Below are 23,218 nucleotides of genomic sequence, written 5' to 3' on the forward strand. Positions count from 1 at the left end.
AAATGAGGGGAAAAGGAGGAGAGGCACCATGTCACACAGCATATAACTTATCACCTCTGTACAGAGAGAAATGAGTCTAATAGTTGTGACAAATGTGTTTCATCCAACTATTTTACAAATGAATACTTTGTATATACACAATATTTATGAAATGTCATTGCAGTTATTTACAGAGTGTTGAATCTGTGTGCATGAATCAGCTGACATTTAAAATTGTTTTAGATTTATTGAAGCTGCTGTATATTTACTGACTCATGGGAAAACGCATTTGCAAACAAGATAATTCTTTATTGATCCCAGAGTGGGTACATTTGCAGTGTCACATCAGCAAAGGGCAATAGTGCAATAGTAAAAAGCATCAGAAAAAAAGAAGAAAAAAACAACATATATTCACAAATTGTCAGAAAAACTAACATGAAGCACATTTTGTCAGTGCTATTAAGGCCACTTCATCTCCATAAAAGTGCTGGGTCATTGCCTGTGGAGACATTGGGTAACACAATGCCACTGGCCTTGATTCTGCCAGCAAATCTTTCACAGCCAGTGTTGCCTTTAATGAAAAGAAACTGTGTATGCATTGTCATTGTATAGCAGAGCAAATACAGCATTAATTCACATGAGAGCTACAATTAGAAAGTTGTTTCCACCACTGTTATCAGTCACCTGTATTGATATTAAACACATTAATTTAGTTAAAAACTAGAGGCTGGCACAGCACCTGGCTGACTTTTACAGTATCTCTTTTTTTCAGTTTGAATACATAACAACCTAGAACACTCTGATCAATATGCTGTTTGTGGTAAAGAAATAGGCAATATAAAAATATGGCGCTTTACAATTTTTGTCTCTCATTCACTCATTCACACACACAGATGGCAGCAGGCTACCAGCCATTGTTGTTCAATGAACCTCACCTTGCACTAGGTGACATGTTGTTTCCTTACCAAGAACATGCACACTGTCGTCTCTTTTGACTCAATCCCCCGTGCACTGTCCTGCTGCCCCAAATGCTCAATATTTATCAAATGTGGATGAGTCCACCTTTGAAAATAGTCCTCAAGAAATGTGTCCTCCCATTTGAGTAACATTCATTGAAAACTATGGTCGCCAGCTGTTTTAGGAAATAAGTGTTTTAGCAATATAGCTTATATATTTATGAGACATTTTTTTAAGATTTAGGTTTTCATTAGGAACCGATGGGCTTGGAGTGAAGAGCCACTTCCAGGGTAGGCAAGGGAGAAAGGATTGAGAGAGTACTGACGGTTTTGGTCTTTTCAATGAATTTGTTGTCAAGAAACTTATCCTTGAAAAACGTTTAAACAGCTTCAGGTATTTCTGACCTTTTAAGGCACTTTGTCCAAATCCAGGAACAGATCATTTAGCATCTACAGATAGAAGCAGCCCAACAACAGCAAAGATGAGGTGCAGGTGAGCAATGTAACATTTCAAGTTTCAACAGCATTGTGTTCATTACAGATAATGATGATAAACATGACACTAACAATCCTTACCAGTGCACACACTACTACTACTACTACTACAAATGACAACTGCAGGAAGAAACAATAAATATAAAATATAAACATCTTTTTTGGCTGGTGTCAAATGTAACACAGAAGTAGCATTGTTAATAAGGTACCAGTAGTATGTTTATATAGCTTTTAACGTTCGCATAAAGGCATCAACTTCAATAAGCTGGGAAAAGGTCAGAAATGAAATATTGAACAATTGTACAGTTCTGTGACATACATATAAGATGACGTCTTTTATCTGTGATCAGCACTGCTCTCTCGAGCTGAATCAAATGATTACAGTTGGAAGTGGAAGGGGTCTTTCGTATGTGTGAACCTGCAAAGAACTATCCATTCCAGTCTCAACTCACTCAATGTTTTTCTTTACACTGCACATTTTCTGTATAGTTCAGTCTCAGTGCCCTCACCAGGTTTGTGCATCATAATTTGAAAAGCGTGTAAACACCGTCCTCTACTACAGCTCCGTTCCAAACCGGGCAAGTCACGAAGAACAGATTAATATTTATGATGGTGGCCTAGCACGGGGTGCTGGATATGCAAGTCTAACACATTAGCCATAACAAGAATATAATGATAATACACCACGGCTGAGTGTCGATCAGCTTGCTCTGGAGTTCTTCTGCCACGTAGTAACCAAAATGGATCAACACATCTCTAAGCTTTTTAATAAGCATAGTTTTAGGCTCTACCTTCTTCTGTGTCACTTTCTGCTTTGACATAATAAAGAAACTGTGGAGTCCCTGTGCTCACTCACCTTGATTTGATTTAATACGTGAGAAGTCAATCAATATCTATCATTATGTGCTATCAGCAGGAGCTGGCAGCACTGACTGGAGGAGAATCTGACTCTGTTTCTTCTGGGCTGCTGGCCAGGACCTCCTGCTTGGAGCGCCTCCTGGAGGCCATTTTGCAAAGCCCAGCGAGGAGGAAGACCAAAGAGATGGCAGCAAAGTAGCCGCCATAGATGAAGAACTGAGGGAAGCAAACAACACAATTAATATCGTGTATCAAATCTACACTGTGTGAGGTGGATGAACAGCATGCCTCTACGTATGTTGTCATGGGCAAGTAAGCGTGGGCGGGGCTTGTTGTGCTTCCTCACCTGAGTGAAGACATCGAGGCCGAGGCCAGCTGAGTCCACCACCACCACAGTGAGCAGGGACTGCAGCAGCAGAGCCATGAAGGTGTTCACTCCAAACACCAGGGCATAGCGCTGCATGTTGAGGCTGGCTGCGATCTGATATCTGACGGGTCAGAGGGCAGGCAACAGGAAAGCCTTATGAAATATGTGAGGAAGGTTTTGATCTATAGTACAGCGTAATAATAAACAGCGGCAAAACTTGTAATGAAACTTGGAGTGTAGAGGTTAAGAAAGCAGGCATTCAAATCCACCCAGAACCCACTGCCTGAACTTCAGTATAAACAGAGGACTGACATCCAGAAAGAGAAACATCTGAACATAGAGGAAGAAAATGATCCAGCAACCCTACTATTTGTTTAAGCTCATATTTGGTTATTGTTGAGGTGGTTATTCAACAGTGTTCCCACACTTCTCGAACCAGAACATATTTAGATACTTGGAGATGAATGTGTTTCTTCTTGTACACATCTCATTAACAGTTGGATTAGTTTTCAGTGAGACCAGCCCCTAGATGTTGAGACATTATAGTCAATGATTGCTGCAATCTGGACTACAATTCCTCTTCCCCTTTCTATTTGTCTGCTAACAAATAATCAAGAAGTTTCAGTCTCACATGAATCCAAGTTAATATGCGGTGACTGACTGACGAGCAAGAAGTACAACTTCTGTTGCCTCTTCGTACTTACGTGGCCACAGTGATGAGCAGCATGTATGTGGCTCTGAAGAGGACATACGAGCTATAACACAGCCAGATGTTCCTCAGCGTGTCCATGACGAACACACACACAGCCATCAGCAGAGAGAGGATACACAGCGCCAGCTCCCCCCACAGAGACCAGCACACAGGCAGGTAGCCCACCAGCAGAGCTGCCAGAGCCCCTGTGGACCAGCAGAACACAAAACAGCTGTTAGAAATATTTCTATTTGATCTATTGCGGAATTCTCTTACATTTTATTGTTAATTTATCTACTTGGTAAGACGTGCCTTGCTCTTAGGACCCAGACAATTTCACAACACGTTGTTCTGATGTGTATGACAATAAAATCTGATGTGATTTACCACAGTAACTACAGCCATCACGTTTCTGTGAAGGTGCAGGTGTCGCAACACTTGAAACACCTGCAGGTGCCATGCGCCTGCCTTTGTGGCTCCCTCACCTAGCAGTGTGGACAGTGTCTCTACGTAGCCGTTGTAGATTTCGTAGTCATGGGATGGACGAACGTTCTCCCACAGTGCTTGGGCGTAGTTGATGACCTGGAAGTAGCCGCAGGTAGCCAGAGCCCACCACACCGACCAAGCCAGCAGAGGGCGGCATCTGTAGCACTGCAGGAAGTCACTGAACAACATCCGCAGCACGTCCACAAGACCACTTCTATGACTTCCTGCCTCAGCGGACCTGGATATCTGCATGGAAGTCAAACATGACAAAGCGAGCATATTTCTTCATAAAACATAATTACTCACATTTTAAGATATTAATGCTTGTCATGACCTTGGTGCAACCTGAACAAGCCAAAGTGTCACCCACCAAAGAGGCATCCTGAGTCTTCAGAGGGACTTTGCTCTCTGAATCTTCCGTCTTCTCCAGCAGTGCTGTGCTGTTGCTCTGTGGCCTCTCCTTTGCTACTCCTGGACTGTGAAAGAACAAGCTTCTCTTGGGCATGGGAAGTAACCAGGGAGCAACAAAGGCCACAGAGGCCGATGCCAGAGTGATGATGACAAGGTGGAGCAGCTGAACTTTGGCCACAGAGAGCAGGAGCTGACCGGTCAGAGATCCAGCAGCTGAGCCAAACAGAGTGATGCTGCGGCAGTAACCCGTCACTCTCTGGTAGTGTGCCGGCTCCACCACGCTGTAGATGTAGGAGTAGTAGGCTACCTCCGAGGCCGTGGCCAGCCCAAAGAAAAACTCCAGGAGCTGCATGGCCAGGAGGCCCTGCACCTTCAGCAGCATAACATAGGTAACTACTAAACTGGTGGCCTGTAGGACCAGTACAGGCTTATAACAGAGGTAGTCAGTGGCCAAGAAGATGGGGAACAGCAACACCAGGTAGGAATACGTCCATATTGGATAGATTTCATTGACAACCTGGAGATAAAAGATGAAGATGTACAACAATAGGATTTAAATTCCAGTCTGTTCACTTAATTTCACATTCACATTTCAGTCCCCTCCAAATCAATGCTACTTTCCAGGGAGGACTGGGTAAATATGTTAAAAAAAACGGTGAGACAATTGAAACACTCGAAACCCGCTGATCAAGAGTACGAGTTTCCAGATCTCAGTTTCCTTTTGAATACTGAAGACTAGTTTGTTTCCTTGCAGACCTGTTTAACTGATATTACCATTATAATACTTCTGGCTTCTCTTGAACAGAGCATTTTTGGCAGCAGGGACTCCAGGAGATGGAGATCCCGCCTCTCCAAGGCCTTGTGCCAAGGTCCGGTGGTGGAGCCAACATTAACAATTCTGTCAGGTATTAAGGGGCAACGTGACAGATTTAAAGACTACTTTCAGTAATACTTCTCACAGTGTACAAGCCATCTGTTTAGTTTTTATAGTCTTAATGCGACCCTTCAGAGTCTCCAGAGTCTGGCCTGTTATAAGACTCGCAGGTCTGCTGATCACTGGTTGAATGAGAAGACCTGCTCATAGGTATTAACCCTGTGACTTGTTGTTATCAAGGTGGAAAACTGATGAACACACCATAATGGTTTCCTTACGCAGAAAAGATATTCCGTTTAATTTTCAGATAACTACATCCCTGCATAACTCTCAAATGTTCAGACAGCCTAAATATTGGTATTTAGTTAATTGTGATTCTATAATTCTAAAATATTGGCATATTTTCTTTCAAACTAATTTGATCGTGGATGACCGGACTTAGTACATTTATAAGCCACTCGGGGCAGAGCGATTCAGCAAGCTGTGACATACAGGCATTTGGCAGCTCTGCGTAGGAGTGTGTGTTCAGTCGTACGTCTTACTTCTTGCTTTGCTTATGATGGCATCAAGCTCGGTTCATGCTCCAAATGCCATAAAAAACTCTGTTTGTATGATTGATATAGTTTTAGAAATTCTGAATTTTATATTTTAGAAAACATAATAGGGGCAATAGTATGCAAACACTAATATTTTTCCATGTTCTTTTCTTTTTTCTATACTTATCGAGACCTGGAAATTACTAAAATCAAAAAATTAAACTTTCCCATTTCATGTAGTGACCCTGATTATGTGTGTGCACAACCACAATGACCCAAATACATTTCCCTGTGGCACAACATAAAGGCATGGGGCAATTCTGGGCAAAAACAGACTGCTTCTCTTTTTGAGAGATTTTTCTAGGCCGGCTTACAACTTGATGGAGGTTATTATGTTAGGATTAACTACAAATTCCAAAGGATTTGACAACTTTTTAAAAAGGGATTACTCTGTCTGTCGCAAGTATCGTATGTATGGGCCTGTTGTTGGAGATAGCCTGACAAAACAAAAGAACTGAGCCAAAACAAGACATGCAGTCCAAATATTTTGTAGCAATCCTCCACACATAAACAGCGTTTTTTAGAGGGGGCGCTGCTATAATGGAACTATAGAACTTATTATGGATTTGGGTATGTTGTTTGTTTGTTAAGTGTAAATTGTCACAACACATTAAGTGCACCTCAGCACAATCCACTTCATGTAAACCAGTGAACATCTGCCTACCTTTTCTGCAAAAGCAAATGTGCATGTTAATAAAAGATGGATGGTGAGACAAACAGCAGTACAGAGGCAGGGCCAAATGATGAGGAAACATGAAAGTGTGTGAATGCACTCCAACTCTGACACAAGCAGCTCTAGTAGTGGTGTAACAAGAAAAAATGCAATGCAAACATCACCACTTTAGTCTGTGTCCTAAGAAATGGCTGACATGGTTGAGAGAAATGACTTTAAACGGTCACTTCATCAAACTAGTTTTCTTAATCACAGTATTTCTGAAGGCATCTAACCGTGCAGATAATTTGAGTTTGAACTGTCCGTTTAGCTTGTGTTGCTCAATGTTGCATTGAATATCCATTTAAAACAAGAGATTTTACAGCAACATGTCTTTCCACAAACAGTGTCAACAGTTTTCATAAGGGGTGCAAAGAAGTCCTAATAGTTGAAGTTTGTGAGGATGACAAAAAAGAATGAAAGGAGACAAATGAAATGCACCCATGCACTCTACGGAGTTTAATGGGTTAATGTGTACTTTTACAGTGGAAAGGTACAGAGACACAGAATTTTGCATCTGAACAGACCATTGAAAGCTGCAGCTGGAGGGCGATGTAGTGCAAGTTGGGTGGTGCTTAGTTTTGGTTTGTTTATTTTCCGGCATAGCGGCCGGGTCCCAAACTTTCTCGTATTATCGATCAATCAATCAAACTTTATTTCTATAGCGCCTTCCAACATCCAAAAGGAGCACAAGCCGCTTAACAAAGAAAAATAAAAACAACAAATAAATTAAATAAATTAAAACAAGTAAAAAGAATTTTAAAACACACACAGTCAGAAGCAGACTAAGCATTAAACGCCAGACGATACAAGTGCGTTTTAAGATGACATTTAAAAGCATTAAGATCAAAAAATAATTTATTGCAGGCAAAATAAATTTATGATTAAATTTATTAATGCTAATCCAAAATTTTAATTTACAAACCAAAATTTTTCGTTCGCAAATTCAAAAGTTTTGCCTGCTGTTGAGCTGAATCGCATGGGCAGGACAACACCTGATGTAAGACACATTTCTATTGGCTGCATGCATACCTGTTGTATGCTGACTTCCTGTTATGAAATTATAAAAGGAAGGAAGTGTCATTACGTCATCATACCAACATTCTAATGTTCTGTTTACTCACCATGGCAAATTAAAAAAAAAAGTTACATGTGAACCGTCTCTTGAAAATATTGAGTTTAGGATAAATATTATCAACAAAATCTGCATTCTTTATTTGTTCTCTCTTCCTTTTACTTTGATCCGCAAGCTGCTTTACGATGATTGATAGGGCTAATAATAGCTAATGTTATGGGAATATCAAGTATTCAAATGAAGCATTCCCAAACCTAACTGTGCAATGGTAAGCTACAAACATTAACTAACAAAGGCATATTTCATCAGAAATATTGATCATCAGAAAATAATGCACTCTTAATTATCAATAAAGAAATTTCCGCCTTGATAAAATCAACACTAGGGCTGCAATACAATTTGTCTGGTTACCTAACACCTGGTTCCCATATCAAAAACTGTAGCTAACATTACGTGACGGCTAAAGGGTTCAGGGGTAATTTAGTTTGAGTATTAGACCAGTTTAGCCAAATTTTAGTCTGTTAGTAACGTCAATCCCTGAACATTATGCATAAGAAGGTCTGGTCTGTTACAGATCCAGCACGTTAATGCAACTTGCATGAAAATAAATTATTGACTTAACATGCAAATCAAACAAAATGTACCTTGAAAGCACAGGAAACATTAGCTAAATAACAACACATCAAAATACTCGACTGGTTAAGGAGTGGTATGGCCATTCACCACTATGCTAACTGTGCCAAGAGTGTGGTACTAATGTGTGTTCAAGCACTACACAGTAACCTTCCTGTTGTTCAATTATTCGCTACCATCAGCTTGACCTACATTTCATTTGCAATCAATGAAAATTATGTTGTATCCAATTGTTGCTGGTCCATGTGTCTTGGAAAATTTCAATGTCCCGGAAAAACATGAAATTATTGATGTTTTTCCAGTACTGAGCAAGAGCCACAAACCGGCTCCATCAATGTATGTCCACTAAAAGTGCTTGTTTTTGCCACTGGCAGGCTCAGATTGTTATTCTACATGTCTGACAACATTATGGAAAGGATCCCTCCACAGATAAACCAGAAACAGCTGCTCGCCAAAAGCCACCAGATTCCATTTACAGAAACGTAAAAACACACTTCGTTCAAATGCAACAGACAAAATAAAACTCACCAAAACCTTCTTGATTCGTCTTTCCCCTGTTCCAACAATCAGCACCAACTCTGGTTTGGTTAAAATAAACCCTTATTTTAACCAATCGGGAGAGGAGCAAGAGAGAGGGAGAGGGAGGGAGACGCAGCTGGGGAAAACTTCATGCAGAGCCGGATTATTTTCACATCTAACTCAGAAATTATTTTCAGTGAACATTATGACCTGAAAGATCTAAATATATCCAACTGTAAAGTGTAAGACAATTGGTTTTGTGCCTCCTGTCCATCATGCAATGCATAAAGCAGAGCTGCCTCGGAGGTGCTGCTTTTTTTCCCACAATTGAATATTAATTTTTACAATCAAATGTCTGGATTTTTTTATAGTTCAATTATATATTAGAATTTAGACTGCTCTTTGACAGTATATGACACTATACAAAGGCATCAGAGGAGAGTTGCTGGATCTATCCATCCTCAAAGTGCTGCAGATCTACAAGGACTTCACCCGTGTTGCTGCACCATGGCTATCACCATGATGCTGGAAAGTGCCAATGGTGGACTCTTTACTGTTCTCAGTAAAGTTAAAGCTGGCAGTCCCTTGTCATCTCAACAACCCATGAAGAATTGTGGTCACACTGCTGCCCACCATGACTACCACTGACTGCCTACAGACTGCAACCATCCGCATGCATTTTGGTTTGAAGTGTAAATCAACAGCTTAGTGTCTTGGGTTCATTCGGGACATGACTTAACAAAATAGAGGGCGGTAAAGTTCTTGTGCAGATCGGCATCAACTCAGGAGGCTTAGACTTAACGTCTCAAACTTTGGGAAATATGCCATATTAAACAGAGCTCTGTAAAAGGGCTGGCTGGCAGGATTTTACAAGGGATCAATCAGACAGCAGCAATGAAAAGGGGCTTTGAAATGGAAGCAGATGCCATTCAGGACTAATGGAAGTTCAAGAGTGTCAACAACTTTTCTTGTGGGTTTGTAATCCACCCTGCCACTTCATGGCTTGGCTCATCTCCAGACGGGGCTGTCTTCGACCCACCAGAGAATCCCAAAATTGGTTTTATTGAAATAAATATGCTGACTATCCACGCCTTATAATGCAAAATGCTAAACTGAAGTTAAAGCAACAACATGCGCACTACTGGCAGGTGCAGGGTCAGCTAGTCATTGCATCAGCACGTAGTTGGTGAGTGCAGTACCATCTAGCTTGGGTTTCTTTAGTAAGGGTTTTACAACAGCTGTTTTAAAAGCATCTGGAAAGGGTTTTGCAGAGATGTATTTGTAATCTTCAGGACATGATTTGAAACTGTTTAACACCCGCAGACACACACAGTGATTGTCAGAAACAGGTAATTCTAACGAAATATTGTCAATGTTCAATCCTGTTGTTTTTACCAATTCAAGAATGTTACCATGCTTATGAGTGGCGTCATTCCGATATCAGGTAAGCTCAAAGTCCAGTAATCCCTGCATAAACCCCAATGAATACAGTGTAATAATAGCGCTGGTGCTGTGTCAGTTAGAAGTGAAAGGGGAGTCTGGTTTGGGAGTCTCAACAGCTGGTCCAGTGGTGTAAGGACACATCGAGGACAGCGTGTCAGCCAAATCCATGCCAGGATGCAGCTGATGTAATTCTTTGTATAAAAGTCTGTCCGTTTTAAAGTGATGAAATATACAATGGTAGCATTTTGTGTCTTTCAGAACTAAGGTCCCAGTGATTTGTAAGTATCCAAGATCCGCTTCCCGAAACTTTTGCCAGAAAAAAACTGCATCAACAAAAGATGTAAGCAAAGCAGGGAAGCGTCTGCTTTGCAAGACGGCAGGAAGTAGAACAAAAGATGTATGTAGATCAAGGGAGTCTGCTGTTTGTACAATCACTGTGTTTCTTCAGAGGAATGAGATAAACATGAATAAAACAATGTTACAATTTGGAAGAGGCTGAAACCCTGATTGGGACAAATGGCTTTTTCATGTTCAGTCGCCTTTAACAAAATTCAGCACAATGAAACTTACCAAAGCTGTTAACATGGCTTTATTTTACAAATCGGCCAATATAATTGCCAAGTACACTTTGCCTGTAGGATTTAGCAGGAACATTCATATTGGTACACACATGACCCAGGTGTGTTGGTGAACAGGGTTATGGTATGAACTAATACAAACAATCCAACTGTGTGCTTTCTTTGACACTGTTAAATTAACCTAGCTACATGGTCATCTACTAAGAAACCCTTATCAGCTATAACAGCCTTGTCGGGGGACCGGAGAAGTAAGACACCTGACTGCCTGAAAGCTCTCTTTGGCATTCACAGCTTTATTGGCCAAGTATGCGCTCACGTTCAAGGAAGAAGGAACTTACACAGGACTAGACAGCTACAACCAATGATGAGAAAGCTGAGCAAATAAAGGTAAAGAATGGAAGTAAGGGAAAAATAGGTACGTTTTTAACATAAACTAAAATGCCAATGTTAAAGCAATGTGTTCTTGTAGGTTGAAACAATACAAATAGCGCAAAGAAATCAATTCTCCTGCCCAGGGTGTCCCCCGCCTTCGCCCGAGAGACGGCTGGGATAGGCTCCAGCCCCCCCGTGACCCTGCAAAGGATTCAACGGTGTATAGATAATGGATGGATGGATGGAAATCAATTCTGAATGGATATACATGTAGTGGGTAAGTATATGCACGTGCGCATGTAGTATACAGCGCTACATCGTCACACTGATTATGACAGCGACAGTGCATGATGTCATGAGCATGTTAAAAACTGTGTGTATGTTAAAATGTTAAAATGTAATCTATGATGGAAGGCAGTCGATGTTTCAGTGTTAACGTTACAGTTATTACACGGGGACGAACTGAGTGACTGACGGACTTCACGTTATGTAAAATATGACAATTAATTAAGACGCACAAACTGGTTATCATTCTGCTGCCGAGGAAATGAGACAATTTGTGGAGAAGAGACAAAATAATACTAATCCTGTCCAAACATTTAATATCGTTCTGTCAAAAGTTAAAATATGACGCAAGGTCTTCAGTCAGCGCTAACCGCTCAGTAGCCTTTAGCCCAGCAAGCTAACTCACCTGAGTCTCTGTCAGGTTCTTGTCTGGTCCCATCAGATAGGCGGTGAGGAAAGGCTCCGACGGCCGGAGGTTGGAAAAGAAGCCATACACACAGAGCAGGAGAGTCGGGTAGACTACAGGCATGTTAGACTCACACAGCATGACCTCCACATATCACTTACTGGCAGCATACTGCTTCTTCTCTGGTGGTGCTGATGGTAATAACCGGTGTTTAATAGAAAGCGTGTAGGTACACTACCGCCACTAGCTGGTCAAACTGTGCAGTAGAGGGGGAGGAAAGAAACTGTAAAGTCTTGACAAGATCTCCCAGAAAGTAAAAGATGCGACAGTTTGAACAAAAGCGTCTAATATAGCATTGTTTGGTTTTCCTGAATGGCTTATATATTCTGTCGGTTATGTACCGAAGCTCTATATATGCTATAACCTATATTACATTCTTTTTCCCTTACAACTAATATTACACCTATGCACATATATTTTTGTTTCCACTGTGACATTATATATAAACGTAGATTTCTTACATACATGTCAGTGTCTCTCAGTATTCAGATAAACAAAAGCTAGGTACTTTAATTGCATGCATCCCAGGTTAACATTATCAACATTAACACTTTAATTACTGTCTTTTGTATGAAATGTACAAATATATAGTGAACTTCTTATTTTGGATTTTTTCTTTTCCATTGTATTTGCTATTGCCATTTTTATTGACGCTGGCTGTAACATAAAACTTCTGCAGCTGGGAATTAATAAAGTTTATCTTACCTCTTATCTTATCTTATATGTATCTTTTGAAAGAGCTGTAATTAAGATGAACCTAGAGGACACCACTCTCCAGCACCCATAAATAAATACAAAAAATGGCATTGTTTGCAATATTTCGGAAACTCTTTAATGATAAATGTACATTACTTTAAAATGTTCAAGTGTTACCACTGAGTAAGTTACATCAGAAGACTGGACCAACAGGCAGTACAGAGTGAATATTCTTAACCAACAGACAACAAGGAAGATAGAGCGAGGATTACTGAAGCAGATATTTTATTTAGTTGTGTAAGTACTGTCAGGAACACGTTACTGTAATGAGCAAAATATCGTTTATATTTCAGAATCCTACAAACAAAACCTGGAATCCACAGAAGGATTTACTGAAGTACACCAAGAGGCTTGTGACAATAAAATAATTGTTTTGGGAAAATTCTGCACATAAAAGTCACAGCCAACTTTCACATAGCTCCTAGACTCAACAGGTAGTGATACATCATGCTTGTAGAAGCAAGACAAACTGAAAAAAAATGTCTCAAGGCTCTGACACAAGCTGCAGAAGATAAATCACTGTTCAAAGTTGAAATAAAACACAAAAATATTGAAGCAAACCACAAGAACCATTGGCGAATCAAAGGGCCTGGCCATTAACACATTCAGAGAAAGAAGCATTAAGACAAACTGGCATAAAGAGCTGATTTACAACAATGAGGTTAAGCCATGACTCCTGCAAAGTGCATTAGAGTGGTAGCAATAATAACCAGTGTTCCCATGACTCACAGCAGTGAGGCATGGCAACAATATGATCAATAGTCAAGAAACTTCTATCAATGCTGCTGTCAGGTACAGAGACATTTTAGAAAGCTATGTTAGCAAGAAAATATACATTTCTTACCAACAAATGTCCAAATCCACATATTTATGCTTTTTTTATCCTTTAAATATTTAAGTTGTATAAGAAATGGGTGTGCTTAACAGCTGACAGACCATGTTAGCTGGTAAACATAGTGGAGCGGGTTAATTAGATTAATTAATTAATTAAAAGACAGTGATTATTGGACTTACATTCATCAGGAGCAAAGAAAAAAATAATGCTAATGTTGCTCTGTGTTTTCCAAATCTGTTGATCTGCAATTGTTTGCTAACATATTAGCCATAACAACTTTATAAGGTCATAAAAACATCAGTGTTGTCTGTACAGCTTGTTCTGCTGCTAGGCCAAAATTACTTAAAGCAGCTTTAATATCTTGTCACTGATACTGAAGGCAGCATCGTTTTCCACAACCCATCTGATTCTTACAAACTCAAGGAGCTGACGACCTTGCACGGCCAGGGTTAATTTATTTTCTGAAATGGACTAGTACATTTGAAGCAGTGAAACAGTGTGGAATGAGGTGAGTTTTAGTGACAACATCAAGACCTTCTTAACAACAACTTTGTGAGAGCTCACCACATTGTGGTCACATTGAACCTGTAAAGAAACATCAGAGGAACAGTCAAACTTTTCAGTCGAAGCCTTGCTTGCAGTCTTACCCAGAGTGAGATGAAAAGATGGACATCAGTTTCATTTCTGTATGTCTAGTACAGAGATAGCTTAGCAAAAACACTGGAAGTAGGGGGAAACTGCTAGCCAGCTTTGCCACAAGTGAAAAAAAACAGTTCCAAATATGTCAAAGTGTTATTTTTACATTTCTATTTAAATCATAGAAAATAAAAACATGAACATAAGACAGCACTAAGTTTCATGAAAGCTGTGTTTATAAAGCTAAACTAACTGTAGTTAGAGAGACAACAACCATCCCTGTCCTTGACACATACAGATTAACTAATGTTGACTTTGGGTTTCATGGGAAACAAGCCTGTTTTCCAAAACGTACGACTGTTCCTTTAACAGACAGTTTTGTCACATACCTCCAATATCCCCCATGTCCCCCACACACAGACAGTGTCTCAGAGTAACACCAACACTCCACTAACCGATTGTAATCAGATCAGACCAGACCAGATATAATCTCAACACAGAGGCAGAAGAGCTGATTTTTCCCACGTACAGATGTAGCATTAGCAGAGGCAGATTTATGAAGCTACATGGTGAAGTGTCTTGTGTAGTCGTATTCTATTGTGGGAATGACAGCCTGGACAAACTTGAGGAAAATCAGAAGATACCTGAAAGTCTCAGTTAAGGAAAACACAGATGACTGTGTAACACAGTACTGATGTTGTTAACAGACCTTTAGCTTAACACTGTAGCATTAGAGGAAATGACAGGGGCACACACTTGCTTATGGAGCATCCAGGATTCAACCTAGAAATAAGGATATGCAGAGTGATATACACAGTATATAGTGGTATAGTACATTTTATGGAAAACCTGTTGAGAAGCTCATCTTTTTTTGGACAAAGTAAAGAGGCAGAAAGGAAACAGGTGGAGAGAGGACGACACAGGTCCTCATTCGGAATCAAACCAGACACATGGTTATGCACTGTAACCATTCAGCTGCCAGACTGTTTGTGTCTGCGTTAACACTAATTCATTGGTCATAACTTGACTTTATGGAAGACATGACAGTCCTAATAATTGAGCAGGGGCATCAGTTTTTGGCTACTTGCAAATGAAATACCAGATAAATCAAGGCACTTCCTCACTTTGATCATACAAAAGCCTTGTATTGATATAGATCAGTCCAGCTGATTCAGTTGCAACATTGCCTTCAATAGTTCAATGCAATGCGAGATATAAGGAAGAGGCCATACAAACGCAGGCTGAAAAATGTACATTATCGTACTGGCCAATCCTCAGTCCTTTGGGAGTATCATTGTGTTTCATTATGATACATCTAGTGTAAGAGTGGATATTTTGCCCTTACGATGACATGACACTTCTATTACTACTGCTACTACTACTACAGAGAACCTCAGGGAAACAGATTTCACTGCTGCAGATTTCACACCTGCTTTTCCCAGATTTTAAATTTCTGATGCAGTTTCTTCACAGTGGTCAGTCTGCAGGGATAAATCAGGTGCAGCTGAAACTGTATACATTTCTGTTCCTACCTCCCATATTTTGCACCTCTGAACAAAAATACCTTGTAATGCATATTGCATAAGTCCAAACAGGCAATCTTCAATGGTACCAGTAATGGATCAGTGTTTTTTTTTTAGTCAATAAGGACAAATGGAATTTGGCTGTTTAGCACCTCAAACCCACCACAAATCCTGAGGATTATTCTCCCAAGTGAAGACAGTATTTTAAGACCAATCATCCAGAATTATTGCATATGTCAAAGAAGCAGACCTGTCACAGGTCATTACCATGAAAGGATACATGTGCACTCCCAGCTCTCCTCCCCCTTCTGCCACAGTCTCAATGATTTTTTTCATCACTTCAGCATGTCTGAAAATAAGGGTTAGATCAGCAAAACACTGTTATCAAAGTGTCAGTGAAAAACACTAAAATAACTCACAGCCACACTATCACTCATGATTTAAGACATCACGATACAAAAAAACATTTTTTCATATATTTCTGTATGTTAAGAATTTGATAATTTGCTAATCCTTTCCGACATATACTCAATCAAACAGTTAAAAGGCTATATATTTACTGCTTTACTTCATCAAATTCATTGATTTCGGTAAATATATGCTTATTCTGAATTTGGTGCCACCAGTATGTGTCAAACAAGTTGGGAGAAGGGCAACAAAAGACTGGGAAAGTTGTTTGGAACATCCCACAGGTAAACAGGTTAATTGGTAACAGGTGAGAGTGTCATGATTGGGTATTCACAAGCCAGGATAGAGCGAGGGCAACAATGGCTGATAGTAAAAATAATAAGTCCATAATAAATGGACTGTATTTAAATAGTGCTTTCCTTTTTTAACAGCCAAAGCGCACACAATTCATTCACACACTGATGACGACAGAGCTCCCATACTGTCCAATGGTAGCAACTTAGGGTTCAGCGTCTTCCTCAAAGGCAGGAGGACCCAGAGACCAAACCACCAACCCAGAGATCACCACTCCTTTTCATGAAACTAAATGCAGAGGTTACAGTTGGGTAGTGTCCAATTTTTGAAACTATTACGCTTCCCCAAACATTCCTGTGGTACACAGTATTACCAGCTCATTAGAAATCACATTAGAGGATTTTTAAGGAGGTGCCAATCCCTGCTATACCCTTTAAGATATACCCCTTTACCCCTTTCAGAAACAGAGTAGTCTTTGTCTGAGTTACAACACGGGGAGGGGGGTACAGCCAAGAGAAAAAGAAGGTTGTTTTTTTTCCGTTTGCTTTTCTCACCTGCAGGGGTGGACAGAGCACATGGCGGGCGGAGGGAGGTGGGGGTGGTTCTCAATGGTGACTGTCTTCTTCACGTGGTCCTGGCTGATGTCCTCGTACATCTGCTCTACAGTCAGTGGTTGCCTGTCCTGGGAAACACCGTGACAGCTGGATGAGCTTGTGGTTCATTAGCGCTGTGTCTATGTGAGCTTGCTTCAGAGTCTTTCTCTTCCCCAGTTGTCAAAAATCAGCTTGAAGCTAAAGAATATCAACTAGAGCGCACATCATCCTGGGCATCGGGTAAAACAGTGATGGGACATACATCTGTACTGTTCCTATGTTTTATTTGGTCCATTGCCTCCGTGATTCTAACTAGCTTGCCATTTGGAAATTACTTTATCAGCTAACGTTAAGAAGCAATCAATGTGGGTGTAGCTAGCTACGTAGCATGGAGTTAGAAAACAGTCTTTAATAATACGCCTTTCCTTTATCCTGTTACATGACTGATTGTTGGCTAAAATCAACACAGTATCATGGAACACACTAGGTGAAGTAATTTGTAATTTTAACAAAGTATCCACTCGGACAGTATTTTGCTAGTTATAACTCTGACTAGCAAGCAGGTTAAGGTTAGCCAGCTAACTGTAATTTAGCTGCGCTGCATGGATCTGGTATTGGTTGCTTCTTAACGTAAGATGATAAAGTAATTTGCAAGTGGATAGCTAGGTAATGTACCGGTCGGATCAGCCCTGGGAGTCTGGATGACTGATAGCTGACCTTATTCTCTCAAGACAGCATTTTGCTAAATTAGTTAGCTAGCAATTCATCCATGTTAACAAGCAAGCTAACATTAGCTAGCATTAGCCAGCCAAAACCACAATATTACAATATACTGCACATGCTTTTAAAGGATGTTAGCTTGGCTTTGGACTTGCATTGGACTCTGTATTGTGGTGGGTGACGGTCGTTTGTTGACGTTAGCAGACTCCATTTCTAAACATTAGCTAGCTTTGCAGACTGTTGGCACTGTAGGGGAGCTGAGAAGAGGCAAGGTAAGAAACTGGTCCACAGACTGTTATAGGCAACCAAGGAAGTCAGGGAAGGTCTGCTTCTTTTAGGTTACGTTACAATCAGTTCATGCATTGACAATACTAAGCGATTAATACATTATTACAGACACATAATTGCTTCACATTCTTACCTTTAAATATTTTCCTGTATGACAAATGCTTCCCATCTCATGTAGAACAGATAACAACTTCCATGCTTATACTATTTCAGGCTTTTTTTTTAGAAAAAAATGGCAGAAGAAAACAATGGCATCTTATGAAGTCCCATTTTGCCCAGGTACATACCTCATCATATCCAAACAGCCAGAGTCGAGGGGTCTGGTAGTATTTATCATACGTGATGTACAGGTCATATGTTCTGGTCTGAAGGATGGCATCCTCACTCCCTGGCTCTGCTTTGACTTTAGTTTCTACCATTTTACTGGTGTCCAGGGTTGCCTAGACAGAGAAAAGAATAGGAAGGTGGCAGTTGGACTCACGATAACTGATATAACATCATAGAATAAATGACATGCTGCAACCCTTTAAACCACCCACCTCATCTGTTTCCAACAGGCCACTTTCCTCGTATTCTGAAAAGACAGCATTAAGGACAACATGAGCTTAAGTACAGGCTGTTTGACAGAAACAGAATGACTGCTTTATTACTGGCAGGATATGAGTACGATCTAAATACCTTCCATATCTGCTGCTTCTCCATCTTCATCATCATCTTCATCATCATCATCACAACATGCTGCAGATGTGGCATTCATATTCTTGTCCTAAAAGGAATTCATAAAAGAACTGCACATTTCAACTAACGTGAACTACAACTGAAACAACTATAATTTTAAACATGTTCTCATGAACATCCAAAGACTAAACAACTATTTCAATATTCAATATTTTCTCTAACTCTGTTTTTGGTCTCTACCAACTCTAGTTCTTATCTAGTTGCTGAAAGTTACACTGTGTTAACCAGCTAGTCTCTGTGTCTGCCTGCTATTTGCTGAGCAGGTAGTGTACATAGGGTTTCAGAATCTTGTTTCTCAAAGCAGTTGCCTGCTGCAGTTGAAAATTGTACGATGAGAGTGATGAGAGTGAACCAAAACAGTAAAGTTGTGGGCTGGACAGCAAAACAACAAGCTGAAACACACTAAAAATGTCCGTTAAGTCGAGGGGATACGCAGATACAGCTGATAATTCTCTGCAGGGTCATCATTACCAGACACAGACACATTTTCACTTTCACATTGTCGTTTGATATACTTTTATTGCAAAAGATATATATTGTTAATAGCTGCTATTAGTGTACTAAAATTTGGGGATTTCACATTGTACTCAGAATCAACATGAAATGGAAACAAATACATGAAGCATACCTTATTATTGTCCAGTGAAATCTCTCGTACAGCATCTGTGACTCCTAACACTGATGCTGAAACACATCATCCAGAAACAATTTGCATCACCTTTACGAAAACCATATACTTATTTTATTTAATTTTCATCTGATCCATGATTTGATAAGAACTGGAATTGAAAAGCAGGTGGTTTCAGATTCAGTGACCTCAAACCGGTGTCCAATTTCAACACATGCTACAAGCACACTGTATAGCACTCTACTGTATTCTAAAGAGCAAAACAGCCTGCAACAAATAGAAATGTTAATATATCTAATTTATGTACCGATCTGCTGCCACCTCACCTTCTTATCCATCTCATATGGGTTTCTGACATTGAAAAACTGAACAAGATGCAGCCATGCTCAGGATATACAGCATGCATATATGGGTGATGAGCAATGTTGTTCAACCTGAGTTGTGGTAAGTGTCCACCCAGCCCCCATCTCCATCATCCTCTTCTATGATGGCTTCCAGCTCATCTGAATACTCCATCTGTTTACAGCGCTTGTAACAAGGAACTGCAAGACCACAAATGTAAAGTCAGCAGAGAGTTGAGGTTAGAGAAAAACAAGCAGTAGTAAAACAAGTAAAGTAAAAAGGTACAGATCTCACCATGACTTAAATCATAGCTGGTGATGAGGCTTTGATATTGGCATGATGAAATATGGTTCATAACAATGATGTTGGACTTTTTCCTACAAAAATTCTGCTTTGGTAGCTGCTAAAATAGATTTACATGATTTTTTGGAAGACGAAATTAGTCTGTATTAGCAGCTGCAAAGCACTGAGGAATTTTCACTGGGAGGACAGAGACTGTAGAAATACTCAGAGTGAACTGAATACAAAGTCAAGTTGAAGAGCATACAAAGAGCAGAAAGAGGTTACTGCTTCCTGGAATACTGGCTTTCTCTCCAATGTCAATGATCTATGTATTCTACTTGAGTGTTACAACCCAAGAAGAAAACAGCTTTCTTATTTGTACTTTACAACCAAAGGTGTTCATTAGTGGAGGCTGGACTGAAATTAAATTAACATTTCCAATAAGAAAAATGAATAAGAAACTTAAATTTACATTTAAATTATGATATTTGAAAAAATTCAGTAAATGAACCTTTCAAATACATGTTAAATGTGTCAATTAATATATGAATTCCTGAAAACTGAGTAAAATGAGTTTAGGTTTATTACAGTTTACTCTTCATTACTTACATTTTATTATGTGTCATGCAATTATACATTCCCTCTCAAATTTCTTCACAATTCTTTTTCATCCACACTGTCATTCAAAGATGCTTCTCTTTAATTCCAAGACAGTGTGTCACACTGCACAAAAACTTAAGTCAAACCCACGTTTCAGAGATGCGTCACTAGGGAATTTATTTAAATCCACCTCTTACCATTGCGTGTCAAGAGAAACTGTTTATCCTGGGGCAAATACGGCTTCACCTTGACCTCTTCCCCAGTGGCCCTGAAGGGACATAGATAGATAGATAGATAGATATACTTTATTAATCCCAAGCTGAGAAATTGCAGACAGACATGAATCATAAACATTCACACATATGTATATCAGGCCAGGTATTGAGCTCATTACACTGTTACTAAAACCAATAGACTAAAAAGTCCTTCTTTTAAACTTGACTTAATTCACTTAATTGTAACTATTTAGCTTTGCTTTCATATTTTATTAAAAGAAGCTGAATGACTAAAGTGTAATGATTTTTATGCCACTGAGGTGCCAGGGGGGAAACAAAGGCTGGAGAAGCGGCTCGTGATCGGAAGGTCGCCGGTTTGATTCCCCCACCGGACTGGCAGAAAAATTTGGGTGTGGTGGAGTATCCCCTCCCCCTCCATTAGCTGGCTGATGTGCCCTTGAGCAAGGTACTTCACCCCCCTATATGCTCCCCAGGCGCCTGACGTGGCAGCCCACTGCTCCTGTGTGTTTCACTGCATGTTGCATGTAGCATGTGTGTGTTGTATGTAGCATGTGTGTGTTTCAAACAGTGATAGGTTAAAATGCAGAGAAGAATTTCCCAGTTTGGGATCAATAAAGTAAATAATTAAAAAAAATGAATGACTGGCAAAGGTTTAGACAACCACATACAAAAAGGGTTGTGTAAAAAAACAAAAACAAACACACACCACACCACCAATAACATAGATAGATAGATAGATAGATAGATAGATAGATAGATAGATAGATAGATAGATAGAAAATTAACCCACTGAATGATGTGTAGCTTTATAATAAGGAAATCGCATCAAAAATTAAGTTGAAAAGAGAAAAAGAGAGCACATACAATGCAAATCAAGTAAAATACAACAATTTAAAAGAGGTGCAGCAGAGCATAAGCATGAGGCAAAACACAAAAGTTACAGGCCTTTATCTGGAAGGTCATAGCTACTTAAAGGCTAAAGTGAAGATACATTTTCAGCTTTCTTTAAAAAACATTTAGCGAGCTGGCTTACGTGATATCTTTAGGTAGTGTGATAAAAGCGCTTTGGTATCCCCAATTTTCTTTTGGCTGTTGCTGTAATAGCAATACCAATGTAGCTTGGTGCTAGCCCATTAAGGGCTTTGTATACAAGGAGAACTTCCTTAAAATCAATTCTGAATGTTACAGGAAGTCAGTGCAGAGCAGCCAAGACCAAACTAATATCCTCTCTCCTCCAGGTTCCGGCTAATAGTCATGCTGTAGAGTTTTGAATGAGCTGAAGTCTATCAGTGTTTGTTTTTATTTTATTTTTTTTGGGAGGCCTATAAATAGTATGTAAGAGTAATCATGTCAGCTTGACATACAGGCATAAAACTGGCTGTATTTAGCTATGTTTCTAAGGTGGAAAGGTTACGCATTCGTCACCTTGTTGATGTAGGACTTGACGCTTAGATCTAAATCTAGGATAACACCCAGACTGCAACATCAGATTTAATCAAGGGAGTTCATTTTCCAACTAATCCAATTATTTATTGCCAAAAGACAGTTAGTAATTGAGTCTGTAGCTGCAGCATCATTTGGTTCAGCGGAGATGTCCAATTGTGTATATAGTAAAAACAAACACTACAACAATAATATAATTGTACTGCTGGTCTATTTGAAAGTTGATCTGTGAACTCTTTCTTCTTGTGACCACACTCCCAAACATCAAGCATTCTTCAAAAAGCTAATTATCATATTACACACAATGGGATCTTGCCAAGACAAATTCATTTATCTGTAATTCAGCTCCAAGTAGATACTCACCATTTCCATGTGGGACAATGGTGAACCAAGTGATCTCCAGCTGCTACAAACTAAAATATAAAAAGGGAGGAATTATGAACCATAGGTTGTCGAGTAACAGAAAAAGACAAAATAATAAAATATACAGTCCAAATTTATAGCTAGGCCTTTAACGAGTATGCTCTCACCTCCTCTGGTGTAATGACTCCAGTCTCTTTGAATTTAGATTCCTGTGATCAATAACAAAACCAAAACAGTATTTTAGAGGGATATCCGGTGTAAATGGAAGTACTGCGCATTTAGCAAAACTGTCCAAAATATTCAGTAAAGGTCTATATCCCATTAGGTCAGTTAGCTTGTATGTAAGTAGTGGTTCTTCATTTAAGTAACAAAAGTAAAAAATGAACACCGTGGCGCATGTTACTGTAAGATACTAGATAGCACTGATCATCTGTTCATGTGTTTATGACATCTCGCTAGCTCATGTAATGAAGTTTACCTTCAACACAGGAGTAAGAAACTCAGCCACTCCGAGAGCCGTGCCTTTCACTGTGTTTATGACGTTCTGCATCTTGCTTAGGTCCTTTTGGGTAAAACGTGAGCTTCCTCTCAACCCGTCCTATCAAAAATATAATTATTTTGACATAGCTACTTTAGCGAAGTGGCAGCAAGAGCTAATCACATGATACGTCCGAACACTTCCGGTATCAGGCTCTCGCGAGAGACGGCGTGAACGCGCATGAAACTGGGAGAAATCA

General features: G+C 39.7%; 2 protein-coding genes across 2 annotated transcripts; both read right to left on the reverse strand.

The window, feature by feature from the left end:
• Nucleotides 1–281: 281 nt before the first annotated feature.
• Nucleotides 282–11,907, reverse strand: slc19a2 (solute carrier family 19 member 2). Its single transcript, XM_041966130.1, has 6 exons — nucleotides 11,737–11,907; nucleotides 4,203–4,760; nucleotides 3,832–4,078; nucleotides 3,360–3,552; nucleotides 2,635–2,776; nucleotides 282–2,504 (listed from the first exon to the last, which is right to left on the reverse strand). Exons 1-6 carry the CDS (start codon nucleotides 11,875–11,877, stop codon nucleotides 2,340–2,342), a joined length of 1,446 nt encoding a protein of 481 aa, XP_041822064.1. The 5' UTR covers nucleotides 11,878–11,907; the 3' UTR covers nucleotides 282–2,339.
• Nucleotides 11,908–12,612: 705 nt separating this feature from the next.
• On the reverse strand, nucleotides 12,613–23,158 carry atg3 (autophagy related 3). Its single transcript, XM_041966059.1, has 12 exons — nucleotides 22,960–23,158; nucleotides 22,649–22,690; nucleotides 22,482–22,531; nucleotides 20,637–20,707; nucleotides 19,650–19,757; nucleotides 19,216–19,271; nucleotides 18,528–18,615; nucleotides 18,389–18,423; nucleotides 18,137–18,289; nucleotides 16,803–16,930; nucleotides 15,827–15,895; nucleotides 12,613–14,667 (listed from the first exon to the last, which is right to left on the reverse strand). The coding sequence occupies exons 1-12, from the start codon at nucleotides 23,029–23,031 to the stop codon at nucleotides 14,586–14,588; spliced, it is 954 nt and encodes a 317-aa protein (XP_041821993.1). The 5' UTR covers nucleotides 23,032–23,158; the 3' UTR covers nucleotides 12,613–14,585.
• Between the last annotated feature and the right edge of the window lie 60 nt (nucleotides 23,159–23,218).

The sequence above is a fragment of the Chelmon rostratus genome, chromosome 24 (genome assembly GCF_017976325.1).
Source record: "Chelmon rostratus isolate fCheRos1 chromosome 24, fCheRos1.pri, whole genome shotgun sequence".
Classification (NCBI taxonomy): Eukaryota; Metazoa; Chordata; class Actinopteri; order Chaetodontiformes; family Chaetodontidae; genus Chelmon; species Chelmon rostratus.

Excerpts from the sequence above, each read along its gene's own strand:
- slc19a2 (XM_041966130.1), bottom strand. The coding sequence starts at position 11,877 with ATGCTGTGTGAGTCTAACATGCCTGTAGTCTACCCGACTCTCCTGCTC. Across the intron at positions 4,079-4,202 it reads AGACTCAGGATGCCTCTTTG|ATATCCAGGTCCGCTGAGGC; the intron begins GTGGGTGACACT and ends ACTTCCATGCAG. Across the intron at positions 2,505-2,634 it reads GCCTCGATGTCTTCACTCAG|TTCTTCATCTATGGCGGCTA; the intron begins GTGAGGAAGCAC and ends TGCTTCCCTCAG.
- atg3 (XM_041966059.1), bottom strand. The coding sequence starts at position 23,031 with ATGCAGAACGTCATAAACACAGTGAAAGGCACGGCTCTCGGAGTGGCT. Across the intron at positions 20,708-22,481 it reads CATTGTCCCACATGGAAATG|GGCCACTGGGGAAGAGGTCA; the intron begins GTGAGTATCTAC and ends ATGTCCCTTCAG. Across the intron at positions 16,931-18,136 it reads GGCTGTTTGGATATGATGAG|GACAGGCAACCACTGACTGT; the intron begins GTATGTACCTGG and ends GGTGTTTCCCAG.